Source organism: Entelurus aequoreus, linkage group LG05, assembly GCF_033978785.1.
Source record: "Entelurus aequoreus isolate RoL-2023_Sb linkage group LG05, RoL_Eaeq_v1.1, whole genome shotgun sequence".
Classification (NCBI taxonomy): Eukaryota; Metazoa; Chordata; class Actinopteri; order Syngnathiformes; family Syngnathidae; genus Entelurus; species Entelurus aequoreus.
Genome location: NC_084735.1, coordinates 11,444,629 through 11,458,512, shown reverse-complemented (window position 1 = coordinate 11,458,512; position 13,884 = coordinate 11,444,629). Strand labels below are relative to the sequence as shown.

The window sequence follows — 13,884 nt, the reverse complement described above, 5'->3', positions numbered from 1 at the left end:
ACAATTCCAACAGCAACCAACTCAGCTCATTCAGGACATTCTTGCTAATAATCATTTTTTACAATCAGCTTTCCCCCAAATTTCCAGGAAGTTCCCATTCAAATGAATGGGACATTTTTCCAAGTTGCACAATTCCCACATTTTTCAACCTGTTCAAACCATTCTACTCATCCTGGACATTCAAACTATCATTTTTCAAAGTTCAACAAATTTCCAGGAATTCCTGTTTTTTTCTAACCTTTTTCAGTGCGATGACTCCTTTCACATTTTTCAGCCAACTTCAAGCGTTCCACTGTCAAAAAAAACATTCCTCTTACTCAGGACAAAAAAACAAGTTGGTTTAAAAACTTGAAAAATTCCCGCTTTTCCCGAAATCCCGTAATACCATTTTTCTATTAAAACTGCTACTACTTTAACATTTCTTGACCCATTTGAACAATTCCAACACCAACCAACTCAGCTCATTCAGGACTTTAATGATCCCAATCATTTTTTTTGAATCCCGCTTTTCCCCAAATTCCCAAATTTCCAGGAAGTTCCCTTTAAAATGAATAGGACATTTTTCCAAGTTGCACAATTCCCACATTTTTCAACCTTTTCAAACCATTCCACTCATCCTGGACATTCAAACTATCATTTTTCAAAGTTCAACAAATTTCCAGGAATTCCTATTTTTTCTAACCTTTTTCAGTGTGATGACTCCTTTCACATTTTTCAGCCCACTTCAAGCGTTTCACTGTCAAAAAAAAACCATTCCTCTTATTCAGGACAAAAAAACAAGTTGGTTTAAAAACTTGAAAAATTCCCGCTTTTCCCGAAATCCCGTAATACCATTTTACCATTTTTCTATTAAAACAGCTACTACTTTAACATTTCTTGACCCATTTGAACAATTCCAACACCAACCAACTCAGCTCATTCAGGACTTTAATGATCCCAATCATTTTTTTTTAATCCCGCTTTTCCCAAAATTCCCAAATTTCCAGGAAGTTCCCTTTAAAATGAATAGGAAGTTTTTCAAAGTTGCACAATTCCCACATTTTTCAACCTTTTCAAACCATTCCACTCATCCTGGACATTCAAACTATCATTTTTCAAAGTTCAACAAATTTCCAGGAATTCCTATTTTTTCTAACCTTTTTCAGTGTGATGACCCCTTTCACATTTTTCAGCCCACTTCAAGCGTTCCACTGTCAAAAAAAAAACCATTCCTCTTACTCAGGACAAAAAAACAAGTTGGTTTAAAAACTTGAAAAATTCCCGCTTTTCCCGAAATCCCGTAATACAATTTTTCTATTAAAACTGCTACTACTTTAACATTTCTTGACCCATTTGAACAATTCCAACACCAACCAACTCAGCTCATTCAGGACTTTAATGATCCTTTTAATCCCGCTTTTCCCAAAATTCCCAAATTTCCAGGAAGTTCCCATTAAAATGAAAAGGACATTTTTCCAAGTTGCACAATTCCCACATTTTTCAACCTTTTCAAACCATTCCACTCATCCTGGACATTCAAACTATCATTTTTCAAAGTTCAACAAATTTCCAGGAATTCCTGTTTTTTTCTAACCTTTTTCAGTGTGATGACTCCTTTCACATTTGTCAGCCCACTTCAAGCGTTCCACTGTCAAAAAAAAACCATTCCTCTTAGTCAGGACAAAAAAACAAGTTGGTTTAAAAACTTGAAAAATTCCCGGTTTTCCCGAAATCCTGTAATACCATTTTTCAATTAAAACTGCTACTACTTTAACATTTCTTGACCCATTTGAACAATTCCAACACCAACCAACTCAGCTCATTCAGGACTTTAATGATCCCAATCATTTTTTTTGAATCCCGCTTTTCCCAGAATTCCCAAATTTCCAGGAAGTTCCCTTTAAAATGAATAGGACATTTTTCCAAGTTGCACAATTCCCACATGTTTCAACCTTTTCAAACCATTCCACTCATCCTGGACATTCAAACTATCATTTTTCAAAGTTCAACAAATTTCCAGGAATTCCTGTTTTTTTCTAACCTTTTTCAGTGTGATGACTCCTTTCACATTTTTCAGCCCACTTCAAGCATTCCACTGTCAAAAAAAAAACATTCCTCTTACTCGGGACAAAAAAACAAAATGGTTTGAAAACTTGAAAAATTCCCGCTTTTCCCGAAATCCTGTAATACCATTTTTCTATTAAAACTGCTACTACTTTAACATTTCTTGACCCATTTGAACAATTCCAACACCAACCAACTCAGCTCATTCAGGACATAAATGATCGCAATCATTCTTTTTTAATCCCGCTTTTCCCAAAATTCCCAAATTTCCAGGAAGTTCCCTTTAAAATGAATAGGACATTTTTCCAAGTTGCACAATTCCCACATTTTTCAACCTTTTCAAACCATTCCACTCATCCTGGACATTCAAACTATCATTTTTCAAAGTTCAACAAATTTCCAGGAATTCCTGTTTTTTTCTAACCTTTTTCAGTGTGATGACTCCTTTCACATTTTTCAGCCCACTTCAAGCGTTCCACTGTCAAAAAAAAACACATTCCTCTTACTCAGGACAAAAAAACAAGTTGGTTTAAAAACTTGAAAAATTCCCGCTTTTCCCGAAATCCCGTAATACCATTTTTCTATTAAAACTGCTACTACTTTAACATTTCTTGACCCATTTGAACAATTCCAACACCAACCAACTCAGCTCATTCAGGACATTAATGATCCTAATCATTTTTTTGGAATCCCGCTTTTCCCAAAATTCCCAAATTTCCAGGAAGTTCCCATTAAAATGAATAGGACATTTTTCCAAGTTGCACAATTCCCACATTTTTCAACCTGTTCAAACCATTCCACTCATCCTAGACATTCAAACTATCATTTTTCAAAGTTCAACAAATTTCCAGGAATTCCTGTTTTTTTCTAACCTTTTTCAGTGTGATGACTCCTTTCACATTTTTCAGCCCACTTCAAGCGTTCCACTGTCAAAAAAAAAACATTCCTCTTACTCAGGACAAAAAAACAAGTTGGTTTAAAAACTTGAAAAATTCCCGCTTTTCCCGAAATCCCGTAATACCATTTTTCAATTAAAACTGCTACTACTTTAACATTTCTTGACCCATTTGAACAATTCCAACACCAACCAACTCAGCTCATTCAGGACATTAATGATCCTAATCATTTTTTTTTAATCCCGCTTTTCCCAAAATTCCCAAATTTCCAGGAAGTTCCCTTTAAAATGAATAGGACATTTTTCCAAGTTGCACAATTCCCACATTTTTCAACCTTTTCAAACCATTCCACTCATCCTGGACATTCAAACTATCATTTTTCAAAGTTCAACAAATTTCCAGGAATTCCTGTTTTTTTCTAACCTTTTTCAGTGTGATGACTCCTTTCACATTTTTCATCCCACTTCAAGCGTTCCACTGTCAAAAAAAAAACCATTCCTCTTACTCAGGACAAAAAAACAAGTTGGTTTAAAAACTTGAAAAATTCCCGCTTTTCCCGAAATCCCGTAATACCATTTTTCTATTAAAACTGCTACTACTTTAACATTTCTTGACCCATTTGAACAATTCCAACACCAACCAACTCAGCTCATTCAGGACATTAATGATCCTAATCTTTTTTTTTGAATCCCGCTTTTCCCAAAATTCCCAAATTTCCAGGAAGTTCCCTTTAAAATGAATAGGACATTTTTCCAAGTTGCACAATTCCCACATTTTTCAACCTTTTCAAACCATTCCACTCTTCCTGGACATTCAAACTATCATTTTTCAAAGTTCAACAAATTTCCAGGAATTCCTGTTTTTTTCTAACCTTTTTCACTGTGATGACTCCTTTCACATTTTTCAGCCCACTTCAAGCGTTCCACTGTCAAAAAAAAACATTCCTCTTACTCAGGACAAAAAAACAAGTTGGTTTAAAAACTTGAAAAATTCCCGCTTTTCCCGAAATCCCGTAATACCATTTTTCTATTAAAAATGCTACTACTTTAACATTTCTTGACCCATTTGAACAATTCCAACACCAACCAACTCAGCTCATTCAGGACATTAATGATCCTAATCATTTTTTTGGAATCCCGCTTTTCCCAAAATTCCCAAATTTCCAGGAAATTCCCTTTAAAATGAATAGGACATTTTTCCAAGTTGCACAATTCCCACATTTTTCAACCTTTTCAAACCATTCCACTCATCCTGGACATTCAAACTATCATTTTTCAAAGTTCAACAAATTTCCAGGAATTCCTGTTTTTTTCTAACCTTTTTCAGTGTGATGACTCCTTTCACATTTTTCAGCCCACTTCAAGCGTTCCACTGTCAAAAAAAAAACATTCCTCTTACTCAGGACAAAAAAACAAGTTGGTTTAAAAACTTGAAAAATTCCCGGTTTTCCCGAAATCCCGTAATACCATTTTTCTATTAAAACTGCTATTACTTCAAGATTTCTTGACCCATTTGAACAATTCCAACACCAACCAACTCAGCTCATTCAGGACATTAATGATCCTAATCATTTTTATTGAATCCCGCTTTTCCCAAAATTCCCAAATTTCCAGGAAATTCCCTTTAAAATGAATAGGACATTTTTCCAAGTTGCACAATTCCCACATTTTTCAACCTTTTCAAACCATTCCACTCATCCTGGACATTCAAACTATCATTTTTCAAAGTTCAACAAATTTCCAGGAATTCCTGTTTTTTTCTAACCTTTTTCAGTGTGATGACTCCTTTCACATTTTTCAGCCCACTTCAAGCGTTCCACTGTCAAAAAAAAAAACATTCCTCTTAGTCAGGACAAAAAAACAAGTTGGTTTAAAAACTTGAAAAATTCCCGCTTTTCCCGAAATCCCGTAATACCATTTTTCTATTAAAACTGCTACTACTTTAACATTTCTTGACCCATTTGAACAATTCCAACACCAACCAACTCAGCTCATTCAGGACATTAATGATCCTAATCATTTTTTTGGAATCCCGCTTTTCCCAAGTTTCCCAAATTTCCAGGGAGTTCCCATTAAAATGAATAGGACATTTTTCCAAGTTGCACAATCCCCACATTTTTCAACCTTTTCAAACCATTCCACTCATCCTGGAAATTCAAACTATCATTTTTCAAAGTTCAACAAATTTCCAGGAATTCCTGTTTTTTTCTAACCTTTTTCAGTGTGATGACTCCTTTCACATTTTTCAGCCCACTTCAAGCGTTCCACTGTCAAAAAAAAAACATTCCTCTTACTCAGGACAAAAAAACAAGTTGGTTTAAAAACTTGAAAAATTCCCGCTTTTCCCGAAATCCCGTAATACCATTTTTCTATTAAAACTGCTACTACTTTAACATTTCTTGACCCATTTGAACAATTCCAACACCAACCAACTCAGCTCATTCAGGACATTAATGATCCTAATATTTTTTTTTTTAATCCCGCTTTTCCCAAAATTCCCAAATTTCCAGGAAGTTCCCATTAAAATGAATAGGACATTTTTCCAAGTTGCACAATTCCCACATTTTTCAACCTTTTCAAACCATTCCACTCATCCTGGACATTCAAACTATCATTTTTCAAAGTTCAACAAATTTCCAGGAATTCCTGTTTTTTTCTAACCTTTTTCAGTATGATGACTCCTTTCACATTTTTCAGCCCACTTCAAGCGTTCCACTGTCAAAAAAAAAAACATTCCTCTTACTCAGGACAAAAAAACAAGTTGGTTTAAAAACTTGAAAAATTCCCGCTTTTCCCGAAATCCCGTAATACCATTTTTCTATTAAAACTGCTACTACTTTAACATTTCTTGACCCATTTGAACAATTCCAACACCAACCAACTCAGCTCATTCAGGACATTAATGATCCTAATCATTTTTTTGGAATCCCGCTTTTCCCAAAATTCCCAAATTTCCAGGAAGTTCCCATTAAAATGAATAGGACATTTTTCCAAGTTGCACAATTCCCACATTTTTCAACCTGTTCAAACCATTCCACTCATCCTAGACATTCAAACTATCATTTTTCAAAGTTCAACAAATTTCCAGGAATTCCTGTTTTTTTCTAACCTTTTTCAGTGTGATGACTCCTTTCACATTTTTCAGCCCACTTCAAGCGTTCCACTGTCAAAAAAAAAACATTCCTCTTACTCAGGACAAAAAAACAAGTTGGTTTAAAAACTTGAAAAATTCCCGCTTTTCCCGAAATCCCGTAATACCATTTTTCAATTAAAACTGCTACTACTTTAACATTTCTTGACCCATTTGAACAATTCCAACACCAACCAACTCAGCTCATTCAGGACATTAATGATCCTAATCATTTTTTTTTAATCCCGCTTTTCCCAAAATTCCCAAATTTCCAGGAAGTTCCCTTTAAAATGAATAGGACATTTTTCCAAGTTGCACAATTCCCACATTTTTCAACCTTTTCAAACCATTCCACTCATCCTGGACATTCAAACTATCATTTTTCAAAGTTCAACAAATTTCCAGGAATTCCTGTTTTTTTCTAACCTTTTTCAGTGTGATGACTCCTTTCACATTTTTCATCCCACTTCAAGCGTTCCACTGTCAAAAAAAAACCATTCCTCTTACTCAGGACAAAAAAACAAGTTGGTTTAAAAACTTGAAAAATTCCCGCTTTTCCCGAAATCCCGTAATACCATTTTTCTATTAAAACTGCTACTACTTTAACATTTCTTGACCCATTTGAACAATTCCAACACCAACCAACTCAGCTCATTCAGGACATTAATGATCCTAATCATTTTTTTGGAATCCCGCTTTTCCCAAATTTCCCAAATTTCCAGGGAGTTCCCATTAAAATGAATAGGACATTTTTCCAAGTTGCACAATTCCCACATTTTCAACCTTTTCAAACCATTCCACTCATCCTGGACATTCAAACTATCATTTTTCAAAGTTCAACAAATTTCCAGGAATTCCTGTTTTTTTCTAACCTTTTTCAGTATGATGACTCCTTTCACATTTTTCAGCCCACTTCAAGCGTTCCACTGTCAAAAAAAAAAACATTCCTCTTATTCAGGACAAAAAAACAAGTTGGTTTAAAAACTTGAAAAATTCCCGCTTTTCCCGAAATCCCGTAATACCATTTTTCTATTAAAACTGCTACTACTTTAACATTTCTTGACCCATTTGAACAATTCCAACACCAACCAACTCAGCTCATTCAGGACATTAATGATCCTAATCTTTTTTTTTGAATCCCGCTTTTCCCAAAATTCCCAAATTTCCAGGAAGTTCCCTTTAAAATGAATAGGACATTTTTCCAAGTTGCACAATTCCCACATTTTTCAACCTTTTCAAACCATTCCACTCTTCCTGGACATTCAAACTATCATTTTTCAAAGTTCAACAAATTTCCAGGAATTCCTGTTTTTTTCTAACCTTTTTCACTGTGATGACTCCTTTCACATTTTTCAGCCCACTTCAAGCGTTCCACTGTCAAAAAAAAACATTCCTCTTACTCAGGACAAAAAAACAAGTTGGTTTAAAAACTTGAAAAATTCCCGCTTTTCCCGAAATCCCGTAATACCATTTTTCTATTAAAAATGCTACTACTTTAACATTTCTTGACCCATTTGAACAATTCCAACACCAACCAACTCAGCTCATTCAGGACATTAATGATCCTAATCATTTTTTTGGAATCCCGCTTTTCCCAAAATTCCCAAATTTCCAGGAAATTCCCTTTAAAATGAATAGGACATTTTTCCAAGTTGCACAATTCCCACATTTTTCAACCTTTTCAAACCATTCCACTCATCCTGGACATTCAAACTATCATTTTTCAAAGTTCAACAAATTTCCAGGAATTCCTGTTTTTTTCTAACCTTTTTCAGTGTGATGACTCCTTTCACATTTTTCATCCCACTTCAAGCGTTCCACTGTCAAAAAAAAACCATTCCTCTTACTCAGGACAAAAAAACAAGTTGGTTTAAAAACTTGAAAAATTCCCGGTTTTCCCGAAATCCCGTAATACCATTTTTCTATTAAAACTGCTATTACTTCAAGATTTCTTGACCCATTTGAACAATTCCAACACCAACCAACTCAGCTCATTCAGGACATTAATGATCCTAATCATTTTTATTGAATCCCGCTTTTCCCAAAATTCCCAAATTTCCAGGAAATTCCCTTTAAAATGAATAGGACATTTTTCCAAGTTGCACAATTCCCACATTTTTCAACCTTTTCAAACCATTCCACTCATCCTGGACATTCAAACTATCATTTTTCAAAGTTCAACAAATTTCCAGGAATTCCTGTTTTTTTCTAACCTTTTTCAGTGTGATGACTCCTTTCACATTTTTCAGCCCACTTCAAGCGTTCCACTGTCAAAAAAAAAAACATTCCTCTTAGTCAGGACAAAAAAACAAGTTGGTTTAAAAACTTGAAAAATTCCCGCTTTTCCCGAAATCCCGTAATACCATTTTTCTATTAAAACTGCTACTACTTTAACATTTCTTGACCCATTTGAACAATTCCAACACCAACCAACTCAGCTCATTCAGGACATTAATGATCCTAATCATTTTTTTGGAATCCCGCTTTTCCCAAATTTCCCAAATTTCCAGGGAGTTCCCATTAAAATGAATAGGACATTTTTCCAAGTTGCACAATCCCCACATTTTTCAACCTTTTCAAACCATTCCACTCATCCTGGAAATTCAAACTATCATTTTTCAAAGTTCAACAAATTTCCAGGAATTCCTGTTTTTTTCTAACCTTTTTCAGTGTGATGACTCCTTTCACATTTTTCAGCCCACTTCAAGCGTTCCACTGTCAAAAAAAAAACATTCCTCTTACTCAGGACAAAAAAACAAGTTGGTTTAAAAACTTGAAAAATTCCCGCTTTTCCCGAAATCCCGTAATACCATTTTTCTATTAAAACTGCTACTACTTTAACATTTCTTGACCCATTTGAACAATTCCAACACCAACCAACTCAGCTCATTCAGGACATTAATGATCCTAATATTTTTTTTTTTAATCCCGCTTTTCCCAAAATTCCCAAATTTCCAGGAAGTTCCCATTAAAATGAATAGGACATTTTTCCAAGTTGCACAATTCCCACATTTTTCAACCTTTTCAAACCATTCCACTCATCCTGGACATTCAAACTATCATTTTTCAAAGTTCAACACATTTCCAGGAATTCCTGTTTTTTTCTAACCTTTTTCAGTGTGATGACTCCTTTCACATTTTTCATCCCACTTCAAGCGTTCCACTGTCAAAAAAAACTATTCCTCTTACTCAGGACAAAAAAACAAGTTGGTTTAAAAACTTGAAAAATTCCCGCTTTTCCCGAAATCCCGTAATACCATTTTTCTATTAAAACTGCTACTACTTTAACATTTCTTGACCCATTTGAACAATTCCAACACCAACCAACTCAGCTCATTAAGGACATTAATGATCCTAATCATTTTTTTTTTAATCCCGCTTTTCCCAAAATTCCCAAATTTCCAGGAAGTTCCCATTAAAATGAATAGGACATTTTTCCAAGTTGCACAATTCCCACATTTTTCAACCTTTTCAAACCATTCCACTCATCCTGGACATTCAAACTATCATTTTTCAAAGTTCAACACATTTCCAGGAATTCCTGTTTTTTTCTAACCTTTTTCAGTGTGATGACTCCTTTCACATTTTTCATCCCACTTCAAGCGTTCCACTGTCAAAAAAAACTATTCCTCTTACTCAGGACAAAAAAACAAGTTGGTTTAAAAACTTGAAAAATTCCCGCTTTTCCCGAAATCCCGTAATACCATTTTTCTATTAAAACTGCTACTACTTTAACATTTCTTGACCCATTTGAACAATTCCAACACCAACCAACTCAGCTCATTCAGGACATTAATGATCCTAATCATTTTTTTTGAATCCCGCTTTTCCCCAAATTCCCAAATTTCCAGGAAGTTCCCATTAAAATTAATAGGACATTTTTCCAAGTTGCACAATTCCCACATTTTTCAACCTTTTCAAACCATTCCACTCATCCTGGACATTCAAACTATCATTTTTCAAAGTTCAACACATTTCCAGGAATTCCTGTTTTTTTCTAACCTTTTTCAGTGTGATGACTCCTTTCACATTTTTCAGCCCTTTTCAAGCGTTCCACTGTCAAAAAAAACACATTCCTCTTAGTCAGGACAAAAAAACAAGTTGGTTTAAAAACTTGAAAAATTCCCGCTTTTCCCGAAATCCCGTAATACCATTTTTCTATTAAAACTGCTACTACTTTAACATTTCTTGACCCATTTGAACAATTCCAACACCAACCAACTCAGCTCATTCAGGACATTAATGATCCTAATCTTTTTTTTTTAATCCCACTTTTCCAAAATTCCCAAATTTCCAGGAAGTTCCCTTTAAAATGAATAGGACATTTTTCCAAGTTGCACAATTCCCACATTTTTCAACCTTTTCAAACCATTCCACTCATCCTGGACATTCAAACTATCATTTTTCAAAGTTCAACAAATTTCCAGGAATTCCTGTTTTTTTCTAACCTTTTTCAGTGTGATGACTCCTTTCACATTTTTCAGCCCACTTCAAGCGTTCCACTGTCAAAAAAAAAAACATTCCTCTTACTCGGGACAAAAAAACAAGTTGGTTTAAAAACCTGAAAAATTCCCGCTTTTACCGAAATCCTGTAATACCATTTTTCTATTAAAACTGCTACTACTTTAACATTTCCAAGTTGCACAATTCCCACATTTTTTCAACCTTTTCAAACCATTCCACTCATCCTGGACATTCAAACTATCATTTTTCAAAGTTCAACAAATTTCCAGGAATTCCTATTTTTTCTAACCTTTTTCAGTGTGATGACTCCTTTCAGTTGGTTTAAAAACCTGAAAAATTCCCGCTTTTCCCGAAATCCTGTAATAACATTTTTCTATTAAAACTGCTACTACTTTAACATTTCTTGACCCATTTGAACAATTCCAACACCAACCAACTCAGCTCATTCAGGACATTAATGATCCTAATCATTTTTTTTTAATCCCACTTTTCCAAAATTCCCAAATTTCCAGGAAGTTCCCTTTAAAATGAATAGGACATTTTTCCAAGTTGCACAATTCCCACATTTTTCAACCTTTTCAAACCATTCCACTCATCCTGGACATTCAAACTATCATTTTTCAAAGTTCAACAAATTTCCAGGAATTCCTGTTTTTTTCTAACCTTTTTCAGTGTGATGACTCCTTTCACATTTTTCAGCCCACTTCAAGCGTTCCACTGTCAAAAAAAAACCATTCCTCTTACTCGGGACAAAAAAACAAGTTGGTTTAAAAACCTGAAAAATTCCCGCTTTTCCCGAAATCCTGTAATACCATTTTTCTATTAAAACTGCTACTACTTTAACATTTCTTGACCCATTTGAACAATTCCAACACCAACCAACTCAGCTCATTCAGGACATTAATGATCCTAATCATTTTTTTGGAATCCCGCTTTTCCCACAATTCCCAAATTTCCAGGGAGTTCCCATTAAAATGAATAGGACATTTTTCCAAGTTGCACAATTCCCACATTTTTCAACCTTTTCAAACCATTCCACTCATCCTGGACATTCAAACTATCATTTTTCAAAGTTCAACAAATTTCCAGGAATTCCTGTTTTTTTCTAACCTTTTTCAGTGTGATGACTCCTTTCACATTTGTCAGCCCACTTCAAGCGTTCCACTGTCAAAAAAAAACCATTCCTCTTACTCAGGACAAAAAAACAAGTTGGTTTAAAAACTTGAAAAATTCCCGGTTTTCCCGAAATCCCTTAATACCATTTTTCCTTTAAAACTGCTCCTACTTTAACATTTCTTGACCCATTTAAACAATTCCAACACCAACCAACTCAGCTCATTCAGGACTTTAATGATCCTAATCTTTTTTTTTTTAATCCCGCTTTTCCCAAAATTCCCAAATTTCCAGGAAGTTCCCATTAAAATGAATAGGACATTTTTCCAAGTTGCACAATTCCCACATTTTTCATGCTATTCAAAGCATTCCAACATCAACACTTTCAACTCATCCTGGACATTCAAACTAACACTTTCCCAAGTTCCAAACCAAATTTCCGTTTTTCCTGGAAATTGAAACTCTTTAACATTGAAACTATTCTTCCATTCATACTACATTCTGCCAGCATTTCACTTCAACTTCAGCTTCGGAGCGTTCACACAACAACCATTTGCCCTGTGGAACAATCAAGTTTGTCTAAGTCCAAGTCTAATTCCTTGGCCTCATCTAGTCTAATGTTTGTTCCCAGGTCAACATTGACTACAAGACCAAGGTGGCCATCCAGGAGGAGCTGGCAGAGCCCACCAGGACTTGTTTCCAAGCGGCCCAGCTGAAAGTCTACAGCCTGATGAAGAAGGACTCCTACCCCAGATTCCTGCACTCGGACATGTATTTAGGTCTGTCCAGGAAGAAGGGTCCGGGGGCGGGCATGTTCCGCAGAAGGTCACGCTCCTGCGTCTTCAGCGAGCGAGGCGCCACCGCCGCCACCCAGCCTTCGCCCTGGTAGCCACCACGTCTCCCACGGAGCTGGTAAAAGCCATGATTACTTTGGCGGTAATCAGTGGAATTTGTGTTTCAGACGGCGACGTGTCCGCGGAATGAATCACTTTTATTTTACGAGCAAACAATATTCAGCCTGGCGAGGAGCCATCGATCCAGCCTGAGATATTTAGCAAATATGTCAGATTCTTTTGTCTGCTGGCGTTTGTAAGTCCTCACTAGGTGGTGAACCACCTCACAACTCATTAGTCTCCATTTGTTCAGTCGGACTGATGGGATTTAGGGCTGTGTAAGTAAACATTGATTGATTGATTGATTGATTGGTTGATTGATTGATGTGCAGAGTCCACAACCAACAGTTAAACATTTAACAAAGGAATATTTTACATCGTTTTTATTTGAAAAAGAATGCCAAAACCCCGATATTATAATTATTTTAAAACACAAATTTGTGTTATAAGTGACTAAGTATGTTATTATTCATTATTGTTATTAAAATGTCACCTTTTTCCCGTTACATTGCAATTTCTTACTCTTTTTTGTTAGTCTTTTTTCCCATGTAAGAATAGAATAAATATATTGATAATATATTAACTGCATAAGTTGGTGTTTAAAAATATGCCTGTACAGAAATACAAATGTTCAGTTACACCTTTCATGTTTATTATAGTTGTCAAATTAATTCATAAGTTAGTAATATTTTATTTTATTTCAATGAACTAAACTTTGTTTATATTTAGGTACATTTTACTTGTATTTTGAGAGCTTGTAGTATTTTAGATCGTTTTTATTTGAAAAAGAATGCCAAAACCCCGATATTATAATTATTTTAAACACAAATTTGTGTTATAAGTGACTAAGTATGTTATTATTCATTATTATTATTAGAATGTCACCTTTTTCCCGTTACATTCCAATTTCTTACTCTTTTTGTTGGTCTTTTTTCCCATGTAAGAATAGAATAAATATATTGATAATATATTAACTGCATAAGTTGGTGTTTAAAAATATGCCTGTACAGAAACATAAATGTTCAGTTACACCTTTCATGTTTATTATAGTTGTCAAATTAATTCATAAGTTAGTAATATTTTATTTTATTTCAATGAACTAATCTTTGTTTATATTTAGGTACATTTTACTTGTATTTTGAGAGCTTGTAGTATTTTAGATTGTTTTTATTTGAAAAAGAATGCCAAAACCCCGATATTAGAATTATTTTAAGACACAAATTTGTGTTATAAGTGACTAAGTATGTTATTATTCATTATTGTTATTAAAATGTCACCTTTTTCCCGTTACATTCCAATTTCTTACTCTTTTTGTTGGTCTTTTTTCCCATGTAAGAATAGAATAA

The 13,884-nt window shown here is 34.7% G+C and overlaps 1 protein-coding gene across 1 annotated transcript in view; it reads left to right on the top strand.

The window, feature by feature from the left end:
• rgs18 (regulator of G protein signaling 18) overlaps positions 1 to 13,222 on the top strand; it is a 49,782-nt gene extending 36,560 nt beyond the window's left edge. Inside the window, exon 7 of the mRNA XM_062046127.1 lies at positions 12,277 to 13,222. Within this exon, the coding sequence (XP_061902111.1) occupies positions 12,277 to 12,534 (258 nt within the window). The 3' untranslated portion in view covers positions 12,535 to 13,222. The remainder of the gene's footprint in view (positions 1 to 12,276) is intronic.
• Positions 13,223 to 13,884: the final 662 nt, after the last annotated feature.